The following is an 18,234-nucleotide window of genomic DNA, read 5'->3' on the forward strand; positions in this document are numbered from 1 at the left end:
TGTCTTGAAGCTGATCCACTTTTTATTAAATATTAATTGGGCCAGAGAAAGAGCCCAGGACACTCACCTGAGAGGTGGGGAACCCACATTCAAATCTCTTCTTGTCACCAGGCAGAGGTGGGGAATTGAACCAGGGTCTCCTACATTCTGCGTAAGTGCCCGAATTACTGGGCTGCCTCCACCTCCTTCCACTGGCTATTTTGTGTGGAGTTAGATGTGTGCCACCACCGTTCTTGCCTAAGGCACCTCCCCTCCCAGAGAGGGGTTCCCAGCTGTGGATAGCAAACAGAGCAGCTCGGACTTACTTAAGCACCTAGCTCCAGGAGAGGGGCGGGGCTTGAGACGTACCTCTTGTCAGCATCTCCAGTTGGCTATCTTAGGCCATTCCCTGCCTCACGTGCTAGCTTTTTTGTGGCCCATTCTCAAGCGTCTGTTTCTTCTCCATGCATTGTAGTGGGATCCTAGATACCTAACAAAGGGTTTGTGGATTCTAGTGATTTTCAAGGTGCCTAAACCTTAGCCATTGTGATGCTCAGCGCTGCAATGCCCAAATCCCTTTATGGTTCTGGGCCAAAATGATTATTCTGATACCTTGGAATGTTAATACACCACCTAATATTAAACTGTTGCTCAGTCCTCTATCCGAGAAAGCAACATTTGAAGATTTTGCTGCCATAGCTCAAAATATTTACTAGATTGAACAAGCTGCAGACGCATGACCAAATCTAGCAACCTGTTTTGGATGTGTGTGCTTTTTTTACAGGTATTTCCAAAATAAGCGCAGTGAGCTTGAGTTTTGAATTTGAACTGATTGTGTGTGAGTGCTTGTTGGAGTGTATAGTTAAACAGAAAAAAGCTCATTATGTATTCGTTTTCTCCACCAGTAGTGTTCCCGTTAATCTTGTAGAACAAAGCACATGCCAGAGATATGCCACTGTTACTGATATTGCATTTATTTATTTAAAGGAAATGTTTTCCATGACAGAGTTTTAAACAATTAAAATGAGCTTGCTCCCCTCTCCCAGGTAAGTTCATAGTGTCTGCTCATCACTCAGTTACTGTTCATATTTTCCCCAGTATGTACTGATTTGAATGCCTTTATCACCGACTAAGTACTAAAAGCTCTGATGAGAGTTGTATGAGAGAGACATATATACATCACAGGATTCACTTCACCCTCCTCCAAAATATTTTAAGGTGCTAAATCTGGATAAGAGAAAAGAATGGCATAGAATTTCTTCTTCATCTTGTTTCCATCTAATAATCTATATAATTACAGCATACAATGCTAGTGTCTTACGCATTCTGGGGTGGGAAATCATTTTAGAAACGAGAACATAAATTTAAGTTCAAAATCCTCCCACCCCAAGTGATTCCAATGTAATGAAAGTTTTCCTAGCCATGTATCATTTCAAATTTTATATCCAATAACAGTACATTAATTTGTAAAGAATATGCTGAAATGTTAGATTTGGCCACAGGAATATGGATTTAAAGGCTTAGTCGTCTCTAACTATTTTAATACAATATAGTTAATGAGTTAATTATTCAATGTACGTTAAATATCTGCAATTAAGGCACTTAAAATGCAGTGTTGCTTCAGATCATTTGACCAAAAAGATTCTAGATGTTGACTGGAATACTTAACATTTTATAGTGTGGAGAGTTTTAGCAACAAGTGTACAGTGCTGAATGCTGTCTATCACTATCCACGTTAAAATCATATTAGTGTCATCAGATCTGTGAAATTTACCTATGTAATATTAAGGCCTTATAGTTCAATCCAATAATAAATAGTTTCTAATATCCTGTCTGCAAGTCAATATTGTATGGTTTGGTAGAGGTATTTCTGAGTTTTAAAATGCTAAAATACAATTTAGCATTATTACCATAATTTTATCATCCACGTTACTTAGGTGTATAACTATTTAGACCTCAAATGCATTTTTTTCATACTCAAATGCCAAAAGCTTGGGACTCTGTGATGAAGAAAACAAAGTGATAAACTATCATTTATATTTGAGAGAGACCTAAACCCAGAATCTGATCTCAGTTACATCAGAGTGACCCTGGAGTAATTCCACTGAAGACTCTAGTAAGTGATATCCGTTAGATCAGAATCTGGCCCGTGGTGTTGATATTTAAAAAGTTTAGAAATTAGATCAGATATTACCTCTTTTTCCTCTCTCATTTTGTAAGCCTTTGTTGAGATGTTAGTGTATTTAACCTAGAGAATGTTTGTTGTATCATTAATGGAAGAGCTCCAGTTAGCTCACCCTGATTTAAACTGTTAGCTGAATTGAAACACCCTTTGTGAAAAGTTATTCTATGGATACATTTGAACATTAAAACAAAATTGAAGTAAAATACAGATTTTGTGCACTCTGAATGAGCAGTGCAACTATAGTGCACTATAATAATATAAATAATACGATGCTGAGGTGGGTTTGTTTATATAACAATTTATTAGTCTAACAAGTAATAAAAATGATAAATTACCTGCATGGTATTTCTATTACAAGTACTGTAAGTTATCTTCCCCACAATTAGTAAAAACATAAATCAGATTGTGTGAGGTTGACAGTTTGAATTGTTTAGCACTGACATGCTTTAGTCAAGTGGGGGCATCATTGGTCTTTCACAAACAGGCAGCAGGGACAGAGGATTTACTTGTTAAATTTAAGTGGCTGTGATATAGTGAATGACTTGTTCCCTTTTTACTTTAATTTGGAGGGCTCAGAGCCTTAAGCTGAGCAAATGGCATGTTTGGTATCTGTATAATTTTTTAATTACACTATATTTTTTTTTTAATGTGCTCAACTGTTTTTCTCAGTAGTGTCCTGGAGTTTTGGATTTATGCCTGTTAACTTCATTTAACTCCTTTCATTATATGCAAGAACATTTTAAATTGAGAAGTCTTTTTGATGGGGAAATGTATTTTTCTTGAAAATATCAACTAGAATTAGCAATTTCTTTTTTAAATTCAAGAAACTTAAGGACATTTTGATAAGTTCAAAATACTTGAAATGAAATTCTCTATTGCATCCCAGATGTTGTTTCCTTGTAACTATTTCACTGGAAAAGAAACATTATTAGCTAACGTTGTTTGTCTTAAATCAGAGCTAATCCAGCTTCAGCATTTGTCTTCTGAATCTTTTTTCCAAATAAACAGAGGGAAATAGGAGAACAAATGAAAATTGCTGTAATGAAGTCATTTTGCTGTGATATTTCATAAATGACACTAAAATATCTTGCTGTCATTACATTTTATGTAACAAAATATTTGAACATGAGACATACAGCTGCAAACTTTACACTTGAATGTATACAAGATTAATGTATTAAGTGTATGTCACACACGGGGACTTTGATCTTTGTGCTGCAATAGTAGATCACAAATTGTGGTAAACTTTGACCCTGATATGCTTTGCTTTTGATCCAGTCAGAATGTTGTCTTCATTAAAAGTGAAAGGGCTTGTGGGGATGCTTTTACATGACTGCATTTTGGAAAATCTTTTTAAGGGTGCATAACATAACCCAGACTGTGCAATAGTATGCCTTAAGTATTTAAGCACTTGAACATGGTGTTTCCATTGGTACAATTCTTGGCCTGATTTCATATATAAGTTTAGAATTTTGTATATCTACATCCTTTAGAGGCAAGTGCCAAGGGCTAAGACTGAAGATAATAACTGACTATTTGTGTCTTTTGCAAGTTACAGTCATTATAAACTGACAGCTTTGAAGGACCTAAACTGACATCAAAGGATGCAGATCATCTAGTTAGGTCAATTAATGTTAATTCTCATCTTCCATTAAATTCTTTTATGTTTTTCTCTTTTCTTTTTTTCCAGCCAAGCCCAGTACCAAGTCCTGTTTTGGGGAGAAAGCCAAATGCTAGTCAGTCACTGCTTGTATGGTGCAAAGAAGTTACAAAAAACTATAGGGGAGTGAAAATCACCAATTTTACTACATCATGGAGAAATGGTTTATCTTTCTGTGCAATATTACACCACTTTAGGCCAGATTTAATGTAAGTCATAACATTTATACCATCATACTTACATTTTATGTCTGTGCTACAATTAAATGTACAGAAGAGTAAAACCACTGTTCACTATTAGGTCTTGAAATGTTCGTCTGTTTCATAATTTTCTTCTACAGGGCACCATTCTTTGTTGGGAAAGCAATTTACAAATGGCCAAACTTTATGACCTCCCTTGTTCTCCCCTCCAAAAACAATCCTTTCTCTCCTTCATATGATACGTTTTTCTTCTTCTTAATCTTATATAAAAAAAAAACTGACTTCAGGATGATTATGAAAATTGTGTTAGTGTCGAAATGAGATGAGACAAATAAGCCCGTAGCTCTTTGTACATTGACGACGACGGATTACCTCATGGTAAATTTGGTTGTCAGGGCCGGCCTCTAGTCCCTGCCTTAACTTCTCTTTTAGATGGAAGGCTTCAGGCAATGAAACATGAAATCGCTGGGGTTTATTTATTTATTTATTTATTTAATTTTCCACGCTATTAGTTTTGTTGATTGAATTGCTGTGAAATTGCTAGTTACTGTAGGATATTATTGTATGTCAAATTTTTAGATTCAGTTTGTTTTAAAACTGCTGCTTTTATCAAATACTGTACATACCCACTGTGCCATTTTCCCCCTCAGTGACTACAAGTCCCTGAATCCTCAAGATATTAAAGAGAACAACAAAAAGGTAAGAACTGCCAGGAAAAAAAACCCACATAGCTTCAATTTTGCCTTCACTGCAGGTTTTTATTAATTTTGGGAAAGAGAGGTTGTTTTGTAAGGTCATAACTGCAGCTCACAGAAGGTATTCAGCCTCCTGTGGTTCAAATCGGATGCATTATTGACTCTAGTTTGTCATAGTCTTTAACATTCACAACAAGTGCCAGGCTGGCATTAGAGTTTAATATTTGTATGGCCTACATTAATGCAAACAGAGAGAGGGTTTGTGATCTTTTCTATTTTTCTAATCAGCCGTTTAATTAAAAAAGAAATACAAGATATTATTGTTCTATAATTACTTGCTTCCAGACTTGTCCGTTACCTTAAAAGAAATCATTGAGTTGGTCATAATCAGTGCTGGTTTACTAGTTTTTATATTTTTAAAAATAAAAGTTCCCACACACTTTTATCCAGCATTGTCAATAAAACTAGGCGGTACTGGGTGCTGTATTTTTTGTATTACACATCATATTTAGGGGAAAAAATATTCTCAAACATGACTTCTTAAAAAAAAGACGAAAACATTAATGAAATATTATGTGGTAGTGTACTGGGCCATGGGATGTTCTGAAACAAGTTCAGTGATCTGAGTTCTAAGCATAACTCAGTTTAGGAGTTACAAGAAAACATTCTATTGCTGATTGCTGCCAGTGTCTTAGACTAGTTACACACTTTAATTTTCATAAGATGCATGGGCTTGGCCTGCGAGGGATACATTTTAAAATGCTCATTTTCTACTTGATTCACTTATAATAAAATTATAACTGAAAATCAGTGCAAAATTGCTTTTTTCTTAGCTTGTCTTCTGGATACTCTGATCTTATTTTTTAAACTCTTTTTTAAAAAGATATTCACTATAAGAAATTTGAAAAAATCAAATGTATAGCAAAATAAAATATCTTTTTACTAAACTATAGTTTATGACGCTTTTGCACTGGAAATATCTTTGAAGACTGTTGGACTGCATATCCATTTGCATTCTGTAGAAGTGCTTGGTTAAAATTGTAAACGGCAGTCATATTTTTATGCATTCTGAACACTAATGCATTGCCCCAAAAGCAGGTAATTGTTAAAATAATGCTAAAGTGTAATAAATTATGATGCATTTCTGATCTGTTGCCATCTACCCTTGTGATTTGGGCCAGGGACAGTGCATGCTTTGACATCTTTTTCATAATAATATGTGAAGTCTTGTGATGACCTAAGAGGATTATCTGTGACATCACAAAGCTTTCTATGACCATGTGATTTTAAACTTCAAGCTCCCATGATTGTAAGGGCTAGTCAAGTAGTAGTATAAAACGTAGATTGAATAGATGTTCTATTTTAAAAATGCTCTGTTAATGTGAAATCAATTATATCATCATTTTATTTATACAACTGTGATGGCAAATGGTGAGCTATAGTGAAAACCTTTTAGCCAATCTCCCTAACAGTATATAATTCCCATTGCTAAAGAAATAATTGTTGTTGTTGTTGTGCAGTTTTTTCTTTCATCACTTTGCAACCCTTTGCCTGACAGCTACATTGAGTATCTCAGTTGCTTCCTGCAGATTTATTTCCTGGTCTCACACAGTTCTGCCTGATAACCCTGTGTGCCCTTCATTGGAATGAATGCAGCTCTGGGAACAATGGCTGTGTATAAATTCCATGCAGATGTGTAACACATTTGACAATGACTCCTCCTAACCAATTAAAATAACATCTATGAATTAATAAGACAATTTTCTTGTCTGAAGCATCTCTTTTTTCCCTCTCCCATGCTGTAAATTGGCAGGGAAAGAGGTAAAAGGTTATTGACCATAGATGTAAAGGTTAACCTAGATGAATATTCCTTTGAGAAGTGTTTGACCTTGTTTATGTTGGTATTTTTTCTCCTGAAGAGGTAACTATTTCAGTGTAATTGCTGTATATAATTATATATTGAAATGTAGTGTTACAAAAAGCACATCAGAGTTTCTCTATAAACCAAGCTAATTATTTTCTTAATCAGTAAGCAGTGCTGAGTAAAAAAGGTATTTACCTGTGACATCTGATCTTGACCAATATGTCAGTGTGTTACATAATTGGGAAATGTTTAGAATACTGCCTGTGGTGCTTGTGTTGAGGGATTCCAATTGGTGTCCATCAATCAACTTGTCAGGATATATCAATAAATAAAAAAAAACTTAATTAAGAAATAGTTAAGGTTGCAAGTGTATCAAATGTTGCCTAATGTGCAGAACATATATTATAATTTCTGTAGAATAATTTTTCTGGCTCCAAAAAAAAATAAATTATTTAGTTCAGGGTGCATTAATATATTTCAGAGCTCCATGAGATTTCTGTTAATGCACTATGTTGACTGAGTATTAAGATGATTTTATTGCTAAAAGAGAAAATGTGATTATCTTTGGGATTATGAAATATGTAAACTATATGAGAATAGTTTCTCAGCTAGCATAAAAAGATATAGTTCCATCTAGTCCATGGTGTTTTACATTTACCTTAGTACTTGTAGAGCTTTACCTATAGTGTTGACCAACTAATATTTGTACTATCTTGTTTTGTTTTTAATATGTAAACACAAACTATATGTTAAAGTTACACTATATTGGAAATATAGCCCTTGATAAGGAAATGGCATTTTACAATTGCCTGGTAACATATTCTTCACTTCACAGATGATAAGGGGACAAAACTAGGCTTCGATGCAACTTCCATGGGGTTTGAGAGTATGTGAAGCAGGAATGTATGGCCTGAGTGAAGTGGTTGCAACTTAACTGTTAGTTTCCCGATTGTTATATTTTTGAGAGGGTTTTATTAGGTTGAAGAATTTATGTTGTGGAAATTGTAATGTATTGTTTCATGTTAGGAAATTATGTTAAAAGTATGTTTCAATCTAACAAAGATTTTTATGGACTAATTTTGTTGAGCAATAACGTATCTCTTACTTTAAGTATTATTAATGTGAAAAGGTTATATTGTAAAGAGAAATAACTGTTAGTGAAAGTAATAAACATTTATGATTGACAGTTATTAATAAAGAAATGCAGTGTAAAGATACATAAACACTGTATTTTGATTGAAAATAGTAAACCAATATTTATTACATTATATTGATTAACTAATATTAAATTTCTCAAGTTAATTTGTACTCAAATTATTACTGCCTTATCAAAATAAGTGACCTCTTAAGGAAGGCAACAGTTTAAAATATCAAAGAAAATCCCCAACATTATGCAAAAACTCAAAAAGCACGGATAATTCCTTCCTGCCTTCATGGTAACAGTCACATTTTTATGCCAGGAATCCAAATTTATATATTTGCAAAAGATCCTACGAACACTTACTCATATGCTTAATTTTAAACAGATGAGATGTCCGATTAACTTCAATGGGACTACTTGCATCTGTGAAGTAAAGCACGTAGATAAGTGTTTGCAGGATTCAGGCCTTAGTTATATGCACATTTAATAAAATATATGTATGCCTACTTGCTTAAACAGAAGAATAACATTATACAATTTGAATAGCATGTATCTGCTTGAAAATCAAGACTTTACTGGATTTTCTACAAAAGAAGGAAAAAAATGTATACACTGGTATGTGAATATATCCACAACATGCAATTATTATTTATAGAACTATCAGTAATCAAAAGTCTACATGCCAACCTACATATTTATATTCAACAGTTTTTCCCCTCTGATCTCTGATTTTTCCCCCTCTAATGTTTTTCCATTTTTAAAAGGCAACATTATGTCTACTTGTAAAGTAACTACATTCCACTGGGCATCAGGTCTCTTAGAAATCTAACTTTTCTAGTATAAATTGTAGCATTATATTATATAATCCATTCATTGTTTTTAACATTATGCAACGTAATGTTCTGTAGCTGCATTTTGGCCTTTACAGAATAGAATTCTTTGTTGTAAACGTGTTTGCTTGTGGAAACTGTGTGATTTGAAATTAGTTATTGAGACATGACTCCATTGTCAATAATTATGGAAAAACAAATGAGCAAAAGTACACAATTTGTCCAGAATGAGAAAGAAAGGGAGTGTGAGCCACTGGCAAACAGTAATCAGAAACATCACTAAAAAGAGCAAAATTTAACAGATAATCCTTAATAATCCTAGATACGTCAAGAATATGTTTTTGTTTTTTTTTAAATCCACCGTTCAAAGTTAAAGTTGTCTGCTTTAGTATTATTAAGTGTGAACCTTTCCCAACCTGCTCTAAAACACAGTCCACACATACTTTTTGTAGAGTCGAAACTCACACACTTCCTGAGGTTTAGGTTTGCAAACTTTGAAATTAACCCTACTCAATTTAAACCACCCACCCAAATTCCTATTCCATGTTCCCTCTGTATTCCTGCTTCTCTGCACTCCTGAGGTCTTCTCGATTTCTTTCTCCCCGTCCCTACCAGTGTCCTGCCTCCTTCCATGTTTTCTCTCTTCCCCTCTCTTCCAGAGCTGCATTCCAAGACCAGGTACTATGGCTCTGTGCCAACCCTCCATGTGCTCTCTTATCCCCTACACCAGTGGTTCTCAAAGCCGGTCCACTGCTTGTTCAGGGAAAGCCCCTGGCCGGACGGGCCAGTTTGTTTACCTGCCACGTCCAATGGGGGCTGCGGAAAGGGCAGACAGCACATCCCTCGACCCGCACCGCTTCCCGCAGCCCCCATTGGCCTGGAGCGGCGAACCGCGGCCAGAGGGAGCCGCAATCGGCCGAACCTGCGGACGTGCCAGGTAAACAAACCGTCCTGGCCCGCCAGGGGCTTTCCCTGAACAAGTGGCGGACCGGCTTTGAGAACCACTGCCCTATACCCCATCCGTGTTACTTCCCAGCCACGCTCTTCTCTCTCCTTCCCCCTCCAGCCCTCTACCAGACCTTTTCCTGGGCTCTTGGATCAACCTAGAATCAGAAGGCAAGAACAACATAATCAAATTTAGAACTTCTAGGACCTAGCTCAAACCATCCGGGATACAATAAGCTAAAAAGCATTAGGAACAGCAGCTAAAGTTTCAACATATCATCATGTTAAAAAGCTGCTGTTATTTTTTAAATCAGCTTTTTAACATATTCCTTTTATTCAGAATATTTTAGTTATGATTTTTAGAACTTTAGAACCCCCTAGAAAAATGATCCTTTTTTATTTAAGGGGGGAGGGGAATAGAGGCAAAACGAGTGGAATTTTTAATGCTTTAACCCAAGTGAATCTAAAATAACCAACAGGATGCCTTTTTAAAGGCTTCCTGGAAACACAATATTGTCTTCCAGGGTTAGTCCAGGAGAGTAATAATTAATTGTAAATTGAGAAACAGCTTTAAGTCTTCAAAACTAGAAAAACCTGATGCACCAACCATAGTCATTTAAAGGGCTAGCAGAAATAATACAGTGTGGTTTCACATACGTTGTAGTACCCAAGCTCTGTAGTGCTTTCAAACAGAAATGAAGTGAGAAATAAACTCACTATTCTCTTTATATAAGTTTAGTGTCAAGTAGATGTTTTAGAAATACATTTCTGTGCTTAAACAATATGACTTGTACCTTGTATCAGGTAATCTAGGGTGTAGTTCATTTTGGTTATCTGGCTGTACTTTTTCATCAACACAAATCACTGCAATTACATGGCCAGTAGAAGGGAGAAGGTTGATCACCAATGATAAAGCCCAGGATGGATTAGTGTAGTGTTTCTTTATAATCTTTGTTCCTTATCTTAAAAACCCATCCTTAGGTTTTTTTTGTTTCAGCTCTTACACTTTTTTTTAATTTGCTTGTTTCCTGCTTCTTGAGTGAGAACCATTTAAGATGCCAATAGATTTTGTTAATGAAAACTGGAAAAAAAAAATTAGGTTCCACTTTCACACACATCCATTTGTTCATGAATGTGTCTATTATATTCTGAGTAATGTCTGTTGTTTTTACTATAGCATGACAATATATTAAAAACGAATGCAATGTTTTTATTCTCTTGATTTAGGTTCCTGTGGAGATTCTGCTGTGTAGAATCTGTCAAGAAAATTGACAGGTTGTGCTATATTAAAACTTGGCTTATACAGTGGCAAATACAAAACAGCTAATTCAGAACTATATTACTCCGTGGAAGCCGGTAGAGTAAAACAACAGTATAACAATGGTGAATCAGGCCCACAATATCTGATATTTTAACTTCAATATCTGATATTTTTAACTTCAATATCTCATATTTTTAAGTATCAGAGGGGTAGCCGTGTTAGTCTGGATCTGTAAAAGCAACAAAGAATCCTGTGGCACCTTATGCAAGTTGCATCCGAAGAAGTGGGTATTCACCCACGAAAGCTCATGCTGCAAAACGTCTGTTAGTCTATAAGGTGCCACAGGATTCTTCATATTTTTAACTGTTTTGTTTTTTCAAATGAAACTTTCAATTGTCATTTTTGAGTTGTTATGCTTTGTGATGAAATTACTGTATTATAATCCTTGCTTTGTTTATTTTTAAGGCATATGATGGGTTTGCCAGTATAGGAATATCCCGATTGCTGGAACCTTCTGACATGGTTTTGTTAGCAATTCCTGACAAACTGACCGTTATGACTTATCTCTATCAAATAAGGGCACATTTCAGTGGCCAAGAACTCAATGTGGTTCAGATAGAGGAGAACAGTAGTAAAAGCACGTATAAAGTAGGTAACTATGAAACGGACACAAACAGTTCTGTCGATCAGGAAAAGTTCTATGCAGAGCTTAATGATCTGAACCGAGAGCCTGAACTGCACCAGCCTGAAAGTGGTTTGGCAGACGTCGTTTCACAGGATGACTCTGTATTTGTAAATGACAGTGGTGTTGGAGAATCAGAAAGTGAGCATCCGACACCTGATGACCATTTAAGCCCAAGCACGGCTTCCCCTTCTTCTCGCAGGACTCGAAGTGACACTGATCCACAGAAATCCCAGCAGAGCTCTGGAGGGACTTCTGGATCTGAAGAGGCCAGGAAATGCGGCAGTGCAGATACAGCACAGGCACAGCCTTTGCTGGGAAGGAAGAAACTGCTGAAAGTCGACACTTTGGACTTGAGTGACTTGCCATATGTCAGTGATCAAAAAAAGGATGAATCTCCAACCGTTGTTTGTGAAGACGCTGACAAGAAAAGACACCAGAGTTCAGACAGTACCATTAGTTTCTCAGAGCAAGAAAAGCTGCGACATACAGGATCCACAGAGAGCAGGAGATCAGATCCTTGCTCACCTGTCAAAAAAACAAGTTTATCTCCCACTTCTAAAGTTGGATACTCTTATAACAAGGATGCAGATCTTACAAAGAAAAAACCTACTTCTCTGAAGCCAATAGAGACCGATTCTGACACTGACACCAGAACGGTTATAAATCACACAGATCAAACTGCAAAAACTGCACAGGTAAGAAATTTGAACTTTATGTATACATAAACAAACAATGTGTAGTTGAAACAAAATGGGGTTACTGTTCAGGTTAATTTCTATGCATCGCCTTTATAATTAATTGTGTCTTTGACAGGCGAGATGGAGTTTGGGTTTTTTTTATTGTCTGACAAACCAGATATTCTTCACTAGCTGAATACTTGGAAAGAGCATGTGATGTTGAAAAGAGTTATTGCATGAAAAAAATCCATAACTCTTTTTATAGGAATTATCTTACTGTTAATCTTTTCTCCCTTTCCAATTAAAGTAAATAAAATTGTATTCTCAGCCAGCTGAAGGAGTCTAGCTTCAAGGTTTTTGCTATTGATTGTGGAACCCCCAAGCTTTTTTTGTGAATATTGCATGCTGAAGCAGTACATGAAAAAAGTTATTCATTCATTGATTCATATACAACAGTGTGCAGTTTCTAAACTTTTGAACGCTTCAGAATATACCAGGAATATTTCAAATCTTATCTGAGAAGTAGCATGGCCTGGTGAACTGAACACACACCTGTTAGCAAGGAACTTGTGAGTTCTAACTCTGGTTCTGCTGCTGATGTTCTGTGCAGCCTTGAGCAAGTCATTTAACCACTGTCTGTTTTCACATCTGTAATATGGGGATAATACATACATATCTCCCAAGGATATTGTGAGGATTAATTGGCTGATATTTGTACAGTATTTTGAAGACATAAAGCATTACATAAATGCTAACATTTTTATATCTTTCCCTGCCTGTATCCTACTAAATCAAATCAGTCATACAAATATTTCTAAAATGTTATCAACCTCGTATTCAAGAGAGCCAAATCAGGCCCGTAATTTTTTTCCTGAGGACAACTTTCTTTGTTTTTAGCTTTCTTTTGATTAGTTTCCATTAGCTGTGAAAAGAGATGTGTGTGGCTAGTCGGCCATATTGTGCATTGGTTCAGATGGAGCAGCGTTTTACATTTTCAGGACCCCTTTTTCCTTTCACAATCAAGTGTGACCTGAATACATTTTATTTTAAGAAATTTGGTACTTCTATTGAACACTACTACAGTGATGTGGGCATACAGGAGCTGGCTGGATGGACAGACAGGCATGTTTCTTAAGTTTACACAGAATATTGAACTGTGGTTTTTTACATGCTCACTCTCTTTTACAAGTTAGGTGAATAACTCTTCTTTAAAGGAGATGATTTAGACTAGGACCATCTTCTGAGACCCAGGTGCAGCTCTCTCCCTGCTTGTGCAGAAAGGAGAAGTGTCACAGCTGCAACTCTACTGTAAACTCTGCAGGAGCCCCAAACACCTCCCCAAAAGCAGTGGAACCTCATGAAGTTTTTTTGGCAACTCTTCCCCTGTGAACTGGTTTCTTAATGGGAGGGAGTGATCTGGCCCGCAGAAAATAGCATGACAGGTAGAGGCTGTGTGTCTTCTGTATTGACATTTTCAGTGCAAGGGGGAAATAGGCTAAGAAGGATGAAGGGATGGCTTATGGGGGCCTTCTAGGGTAGTTAATCCTTTTGAGTATTTGTACCAGTTAATCAAACTTAAAACCTCAGCTGTACCAGCCACAGCCTTTGCCAGAAAAACAGCACATAAACCTGACTGTTGCAGGAACACATCCTCCAAAGCGTGATGGCCCCAGCTCTAGCTCATATATAGGCCTTCTTTCCAGGGCCAAAAACACACGAAGGGCCATTGTCCCCAGGGTCTTCATTTCAGGAGTCACATAACTGGACAGAGTCAAAGAGTCAGGGTTATGCACATATGCACTTGTAAGTGTTCCAGTCAATCCATTGTGCCTACGTAGAGCAACTTGTACTGTTGTTTCTACTCTGAGAGGTAGTCAGTTGTGCGAATGGATATAAAAGACTTTCTTCTGACTGTTTGTAGCTAGAATCCCGGCACACGTTTTTGCTGTTTTTGCAGCTTGCGTGTGGGCCCCTTTATGGGACGGAAGCGGAATTATACCAGCTGTCAGTAGCCAAGGAAGAATTACATTTACGTACATATTTTAAATAGTTAAATACATAGTAGATGTAAAATAGTTTCCATCTAGCCGGTTCATTTTTTTCCCCGACAGCTCTAAATTTAAGGTATTAAATGTTGATAGAAAATCAGTAAAAGCAGCAACGAATCCTGTGGCACCTTGTAGACTAACAGACGTTTTGCAGCATGAGCTTTCGTGGGTGAATACCCACTTCTTCGGATGCAAGAAGATGCACTTGCACTTGCATCCGAAGAAGTGGGTATTCACCCACGAAAGCTCATGCTGCAAAAAACGTCTGTTAGTCTATAAGGTGCCACAGGATTCTTTGCTGCTTTTACAGAACCAGACTAACACGGCTACCCCTCTGATAGAAAATCAGTGAAACTCTGTTTACGTCATAAAAGCTTGTGAGGTTATTTTTTAATTTTACATTTTTATCCTCTTTATTTTCCATTGCTGTAGAATGTTATGTCACCTCATGAAGCTGTAATCCTCTGAATCCTGACTTTTATTATTTAGGCAGGCTCCTGGCTACTAACTGCTCTATCAGTGTTGAATATGGTGGGGTTTCTTTGCCATTAATTCTACTTCTTTATTTTTAAGCAACGAATATTGTCAAGACAAGAAGAACTTAAAGAACGAGCAAGAGTTCTTCTTGAGCAAGCAAGAAGAGATGCAGCTTTAAAGGCAGGGAATAAACAGATAACCAGTACTATCACCCCAGCCCACACTAAGCAGCTGAGCGATGTAAGCAGTGTTGGCCGTCACGGCAGTTAACATAAGAAAATATTTTAATTCATCTTAACATGTTTATATTTTAATTGGTTTAATAAGCTAATTAATTTTTGTTTGGTCAAAATGTAACTTCTGTGGGGGGCAAGTGCCCACAGGGAATATTTTTTCCACAGTAAATGTCCCAGTAAATGTCCCAGTCCCAGTAAATGTCCCAGTCCTTCAAGGTGCTTTGTTACCATCAGCTCTTTTTAGCATCTGACTCTCCGTCTGTTGAAGTCAATAGAAAAGGCCCATAGACTTCATTGGAGGTGCTCTGAGCACCGTATAGGATTGTTTTTAAATATTAAGACACTAGTGGGATGAAAAGCAAAACTACCTGTTAAATTATAGCACAGCGTGTTACCCTATTTTTACTGGTGTCCTTTTACCATAAGAATGAATTATGTTGGTGACATTGGAAAATGTAGCTTTGCAAACTAGGTTCAGTGTGGAGGCAGCTGCAGCGACTCCTTGCCCCACCAGTAACCTCCGTGGTGACCTGGAGGGGACCATTCTCTCTGAAGATTAAAGCTAACTTAATTTTTATGCAAATCTTTTCAAAGCAGAGATTGCCTGTTGTGTCAGATTATGTGCAGTAATTTTGTGATTCTAGCCATTGTGTATTAGAGACTGAACTGATACTACAGCACTTATTTCACTAAAAACTTCAGTCTGACTAAATTATGATGACTGTGATAAAGATTTTGAATCATTCACTGATTCACACCATTAATATAGTCTGGCCCTCTGGGTCAAATTCTGCCGTTTGATTGGAGTGAGATTTCACAAACATAAGTGAATTTAGAATTTGGCAAATTTTATTCTCTGAGCCATCCTGATTCTGCAGTTATAGGTATTTTTTTCCTTAGAAAATGTTTTTTTTCTTCCCCAAAAAAACTAAACGTTTTTACTAATTTTTCTTGAAAAGAAAAAAAAAGCTCAAGCCCCATTTACATGGTGAGAAGATGTCATCTGAATTTTTTTATTTTTTGCAAATGAGTTTAAAGTATCAAATGTTACTAGAAATTTCGCCTTCATTTTAAAAAATAGGTTTTCTCAATCGCTCAGACTGCATTATAGGAAAGGAATTATAGCACGCTCAGGTAGTGATGCCTAGTTAAGGTTGCTTGACACTTTTTATTGTAAGACCATGTTTTCAGTTCCATATAAATTTTCCAAACTTTAATCATTTGGGCTGAAATTTTCCATGCCAGGTGCCTATATATTTTTTTGGTAAATTTTGGGGGCGGGGAGGAAACAGTTTAGCTGTTTTTCGGAACAAGGCTAAGGGAAAATACGTTGTTTTGTCCATGTTAAAAAATTCTTACAACCATGTCATTGAGAAGCTCTAACCCTGGAGCAGGAATTTGAAATTTGATAGGAAGGTTACACTGGTATCAGGGGTGCTTTTGGTCATCCTCATAAAAATCTACCCAAATACTGCATGGCCAAGTTATGAAACACTGAGAATATCAGTTCACACATGTTCAGGAGAGACTTTGTTAGAGTTTGGCAGCTAAATTCTCTGAAGATTCCATCTGTACAGAGCATGCTTAAGCCTGGGACTGCAGGGACTTAGAAGGACTTTCTGGGTACATCTACACTGGAATAAAAGACCCGTGGCATGTCCATGTCTGGCTCAGGTCAGCTGACTCGGGTTCATGGGGCTCAAGCTGTGGGGCTAAAAATTGTGTAGATGTTGAGGCTCGGGCTGGAGCCCGGGCTTAGGGACCCTGCCCCACTCACGGGGTTGCAGAGCCCAGGTTCCAGCCTGAGCCCCAATGTCTACACCACAGTTAAACAGCCCCATAGTCTAAGCCCCACAAGACCCAAGTTAGCTGACAGGGGACAGCTCCAGGTGTTTCCTTGCAGTGTAGACATACCCTTTGTGCAATTGCAGCTCCTGCAAGTCAGGGGCCACTGTGCACACGTCACAGGAATTGAAAGCTGGACTATTGTCTCACCTGGGCTCTCAGTGCTCCTTCTAGCAGGTAGCAAGGAGGAGGAAAAGGAGGAAGCCACCCGACTGGATTTCAGAGAGGAGAGAAGTCAGGGCTGGGTGAGTGACGAACAGCGAGATTAGGATATGGAGTAAGGGGAAAGTGAGGAAGCAAAGAGGGGTTGGAAACAGGACCCAGAGCCAAAGAGCCACTCCTCTGTTGAGTTTCCTCTTCATCATCTGGTGGATGGCCTTCATGGTTAGTGCCAGGAGGAGGTTGATGAGGTGGCCTTGTGATGAAGCCACAGATGGGGTATGTGAAAACAAGGTGGGGTAGGGAAAAGTGCAGCCAGAACCTCAGCAGGCGGTTTGGAGAAGTCAGAAGACGGGCTGCAGCCTGACAGACGCTACGCAGATGTGCGGCAGGTTTCCCTCTGACTGCAAAAGGAACAAGTGTTAGAGACTCCATAAACCACATCCACCATGCTCACAGCTCTGAGGAGGAACCGCCAACTGATATCCCTGGCAGGCTGTGGGACTATGATGGAGAATAGGCTGTCCCACGAGAGTGAGGAAGTGGGTGGTATGGAGCACTAGCGTGTAGAGAGATTCACAGTGTGCGATTGGAGATGGGCTGGCTAGATGGCATTCACTCTGCTCAGGTGATACATATGGGGCAGCTGGGGAGGCTCATGGGGCAGAGGCCTGGTGATCCGGAGGGTCAGGGGCAGGACAGGCTCAATAGAAGTGAGAGAAGCAGGGGGCAAGGCTGCCCTCACTTCCTAGAGCATATGATGGGGGATGTATAGGGTGAGCAATACATTGGCCAGTTACCACAGGGTCCACCCAGTCCTTCTGACCATAGTCCGGGAGGTCTCAGACTCTGGTGACACCATTCTCCAGCATACAAAGGGGAACTCTAGCACATGCTTTGGAGATAGGCCGGATGTGGTCTGGGTGTGGTTTGGAGGTAGGCCGGCTGGATGGCATTCAGCTGGCTCAAGTGGCATATCAGAGGCAGTCAGGGAGGCTTGAGGGACAGGAGCCTGATGACAAATTCCAGAGGTTAGGAGTGAAGGATGGGCAGGGAGCACCCTCCCACAGAACCTGCTCGAAGAAAGCAAGAGAAGCAGGAAGCAAGGTTGTCCTTACCTCCTGGAGCGCATGACAGGGGACATGCAGGGTGGGCAGCCCCATCCACTGGCTACGTGCCACGGGTCCATCTGATCGTGGTCCAGGAGGGCTCTGAGTCTGGTGATACAGCCAGGGCCAACTTCCAGCATACCCCACTCCCCCCCACAGGGGGACTCCACCACCTGCACCCTAAGGTGTGGATTGTCTAGCACACGTTCTCCTAGGAGGTCCTCCCAGCCACTATGGA

General features: G+C 38.4%; 1 protein-coding gene across 10 annotated transcripts in view; it reads left to right on the top strand.

The window, feature by feature from the left end:
- The window catches only part of EHBP1 (EH domain binding protein 1), a 330,844-nt gene that overhangs the window by 221,033 nt on the left and 91,577 nt on the right, over nt 1-18,234 (top strand). For all 10 annotated transcript variants that reach the window (XM_039528959.1, XM_039528958.1, XM_039528957.1 and 7 more), the window contains 4 exons: nt 3,855-4,033; nt 4,675-4,723; nt 11,226-12,140; nt 14,744-14,887. In XM_039528959.1, coding sequence (XP_039384893.1) covers nt 3,855-4,033; nt 4,675-4,723; nt 11,226-12,140; nt 14,744-14,887 — 1,287 coding nt within the window. The remainder of the gene's footprint in view (nt 1-3,854; nt 4,034-4,674; nt 4,724-11,225; nt 12,141-14,743; nt 14,888-18,234) is intronic.

Source organism: Mauremys reevesii, linkage group 3 (genome assembly GCF_016161935.1).
Source record: "Mauremys reevesii isolate NIE-2019 linkage group 3, ASM1616193v1, whole genome shotgun sequence".
Lineage (NCBI taxonomy): Eukaryota > Metazoa > Chordata > Testudines > Geoemydidae > Mauremys > Mauremys reevesii.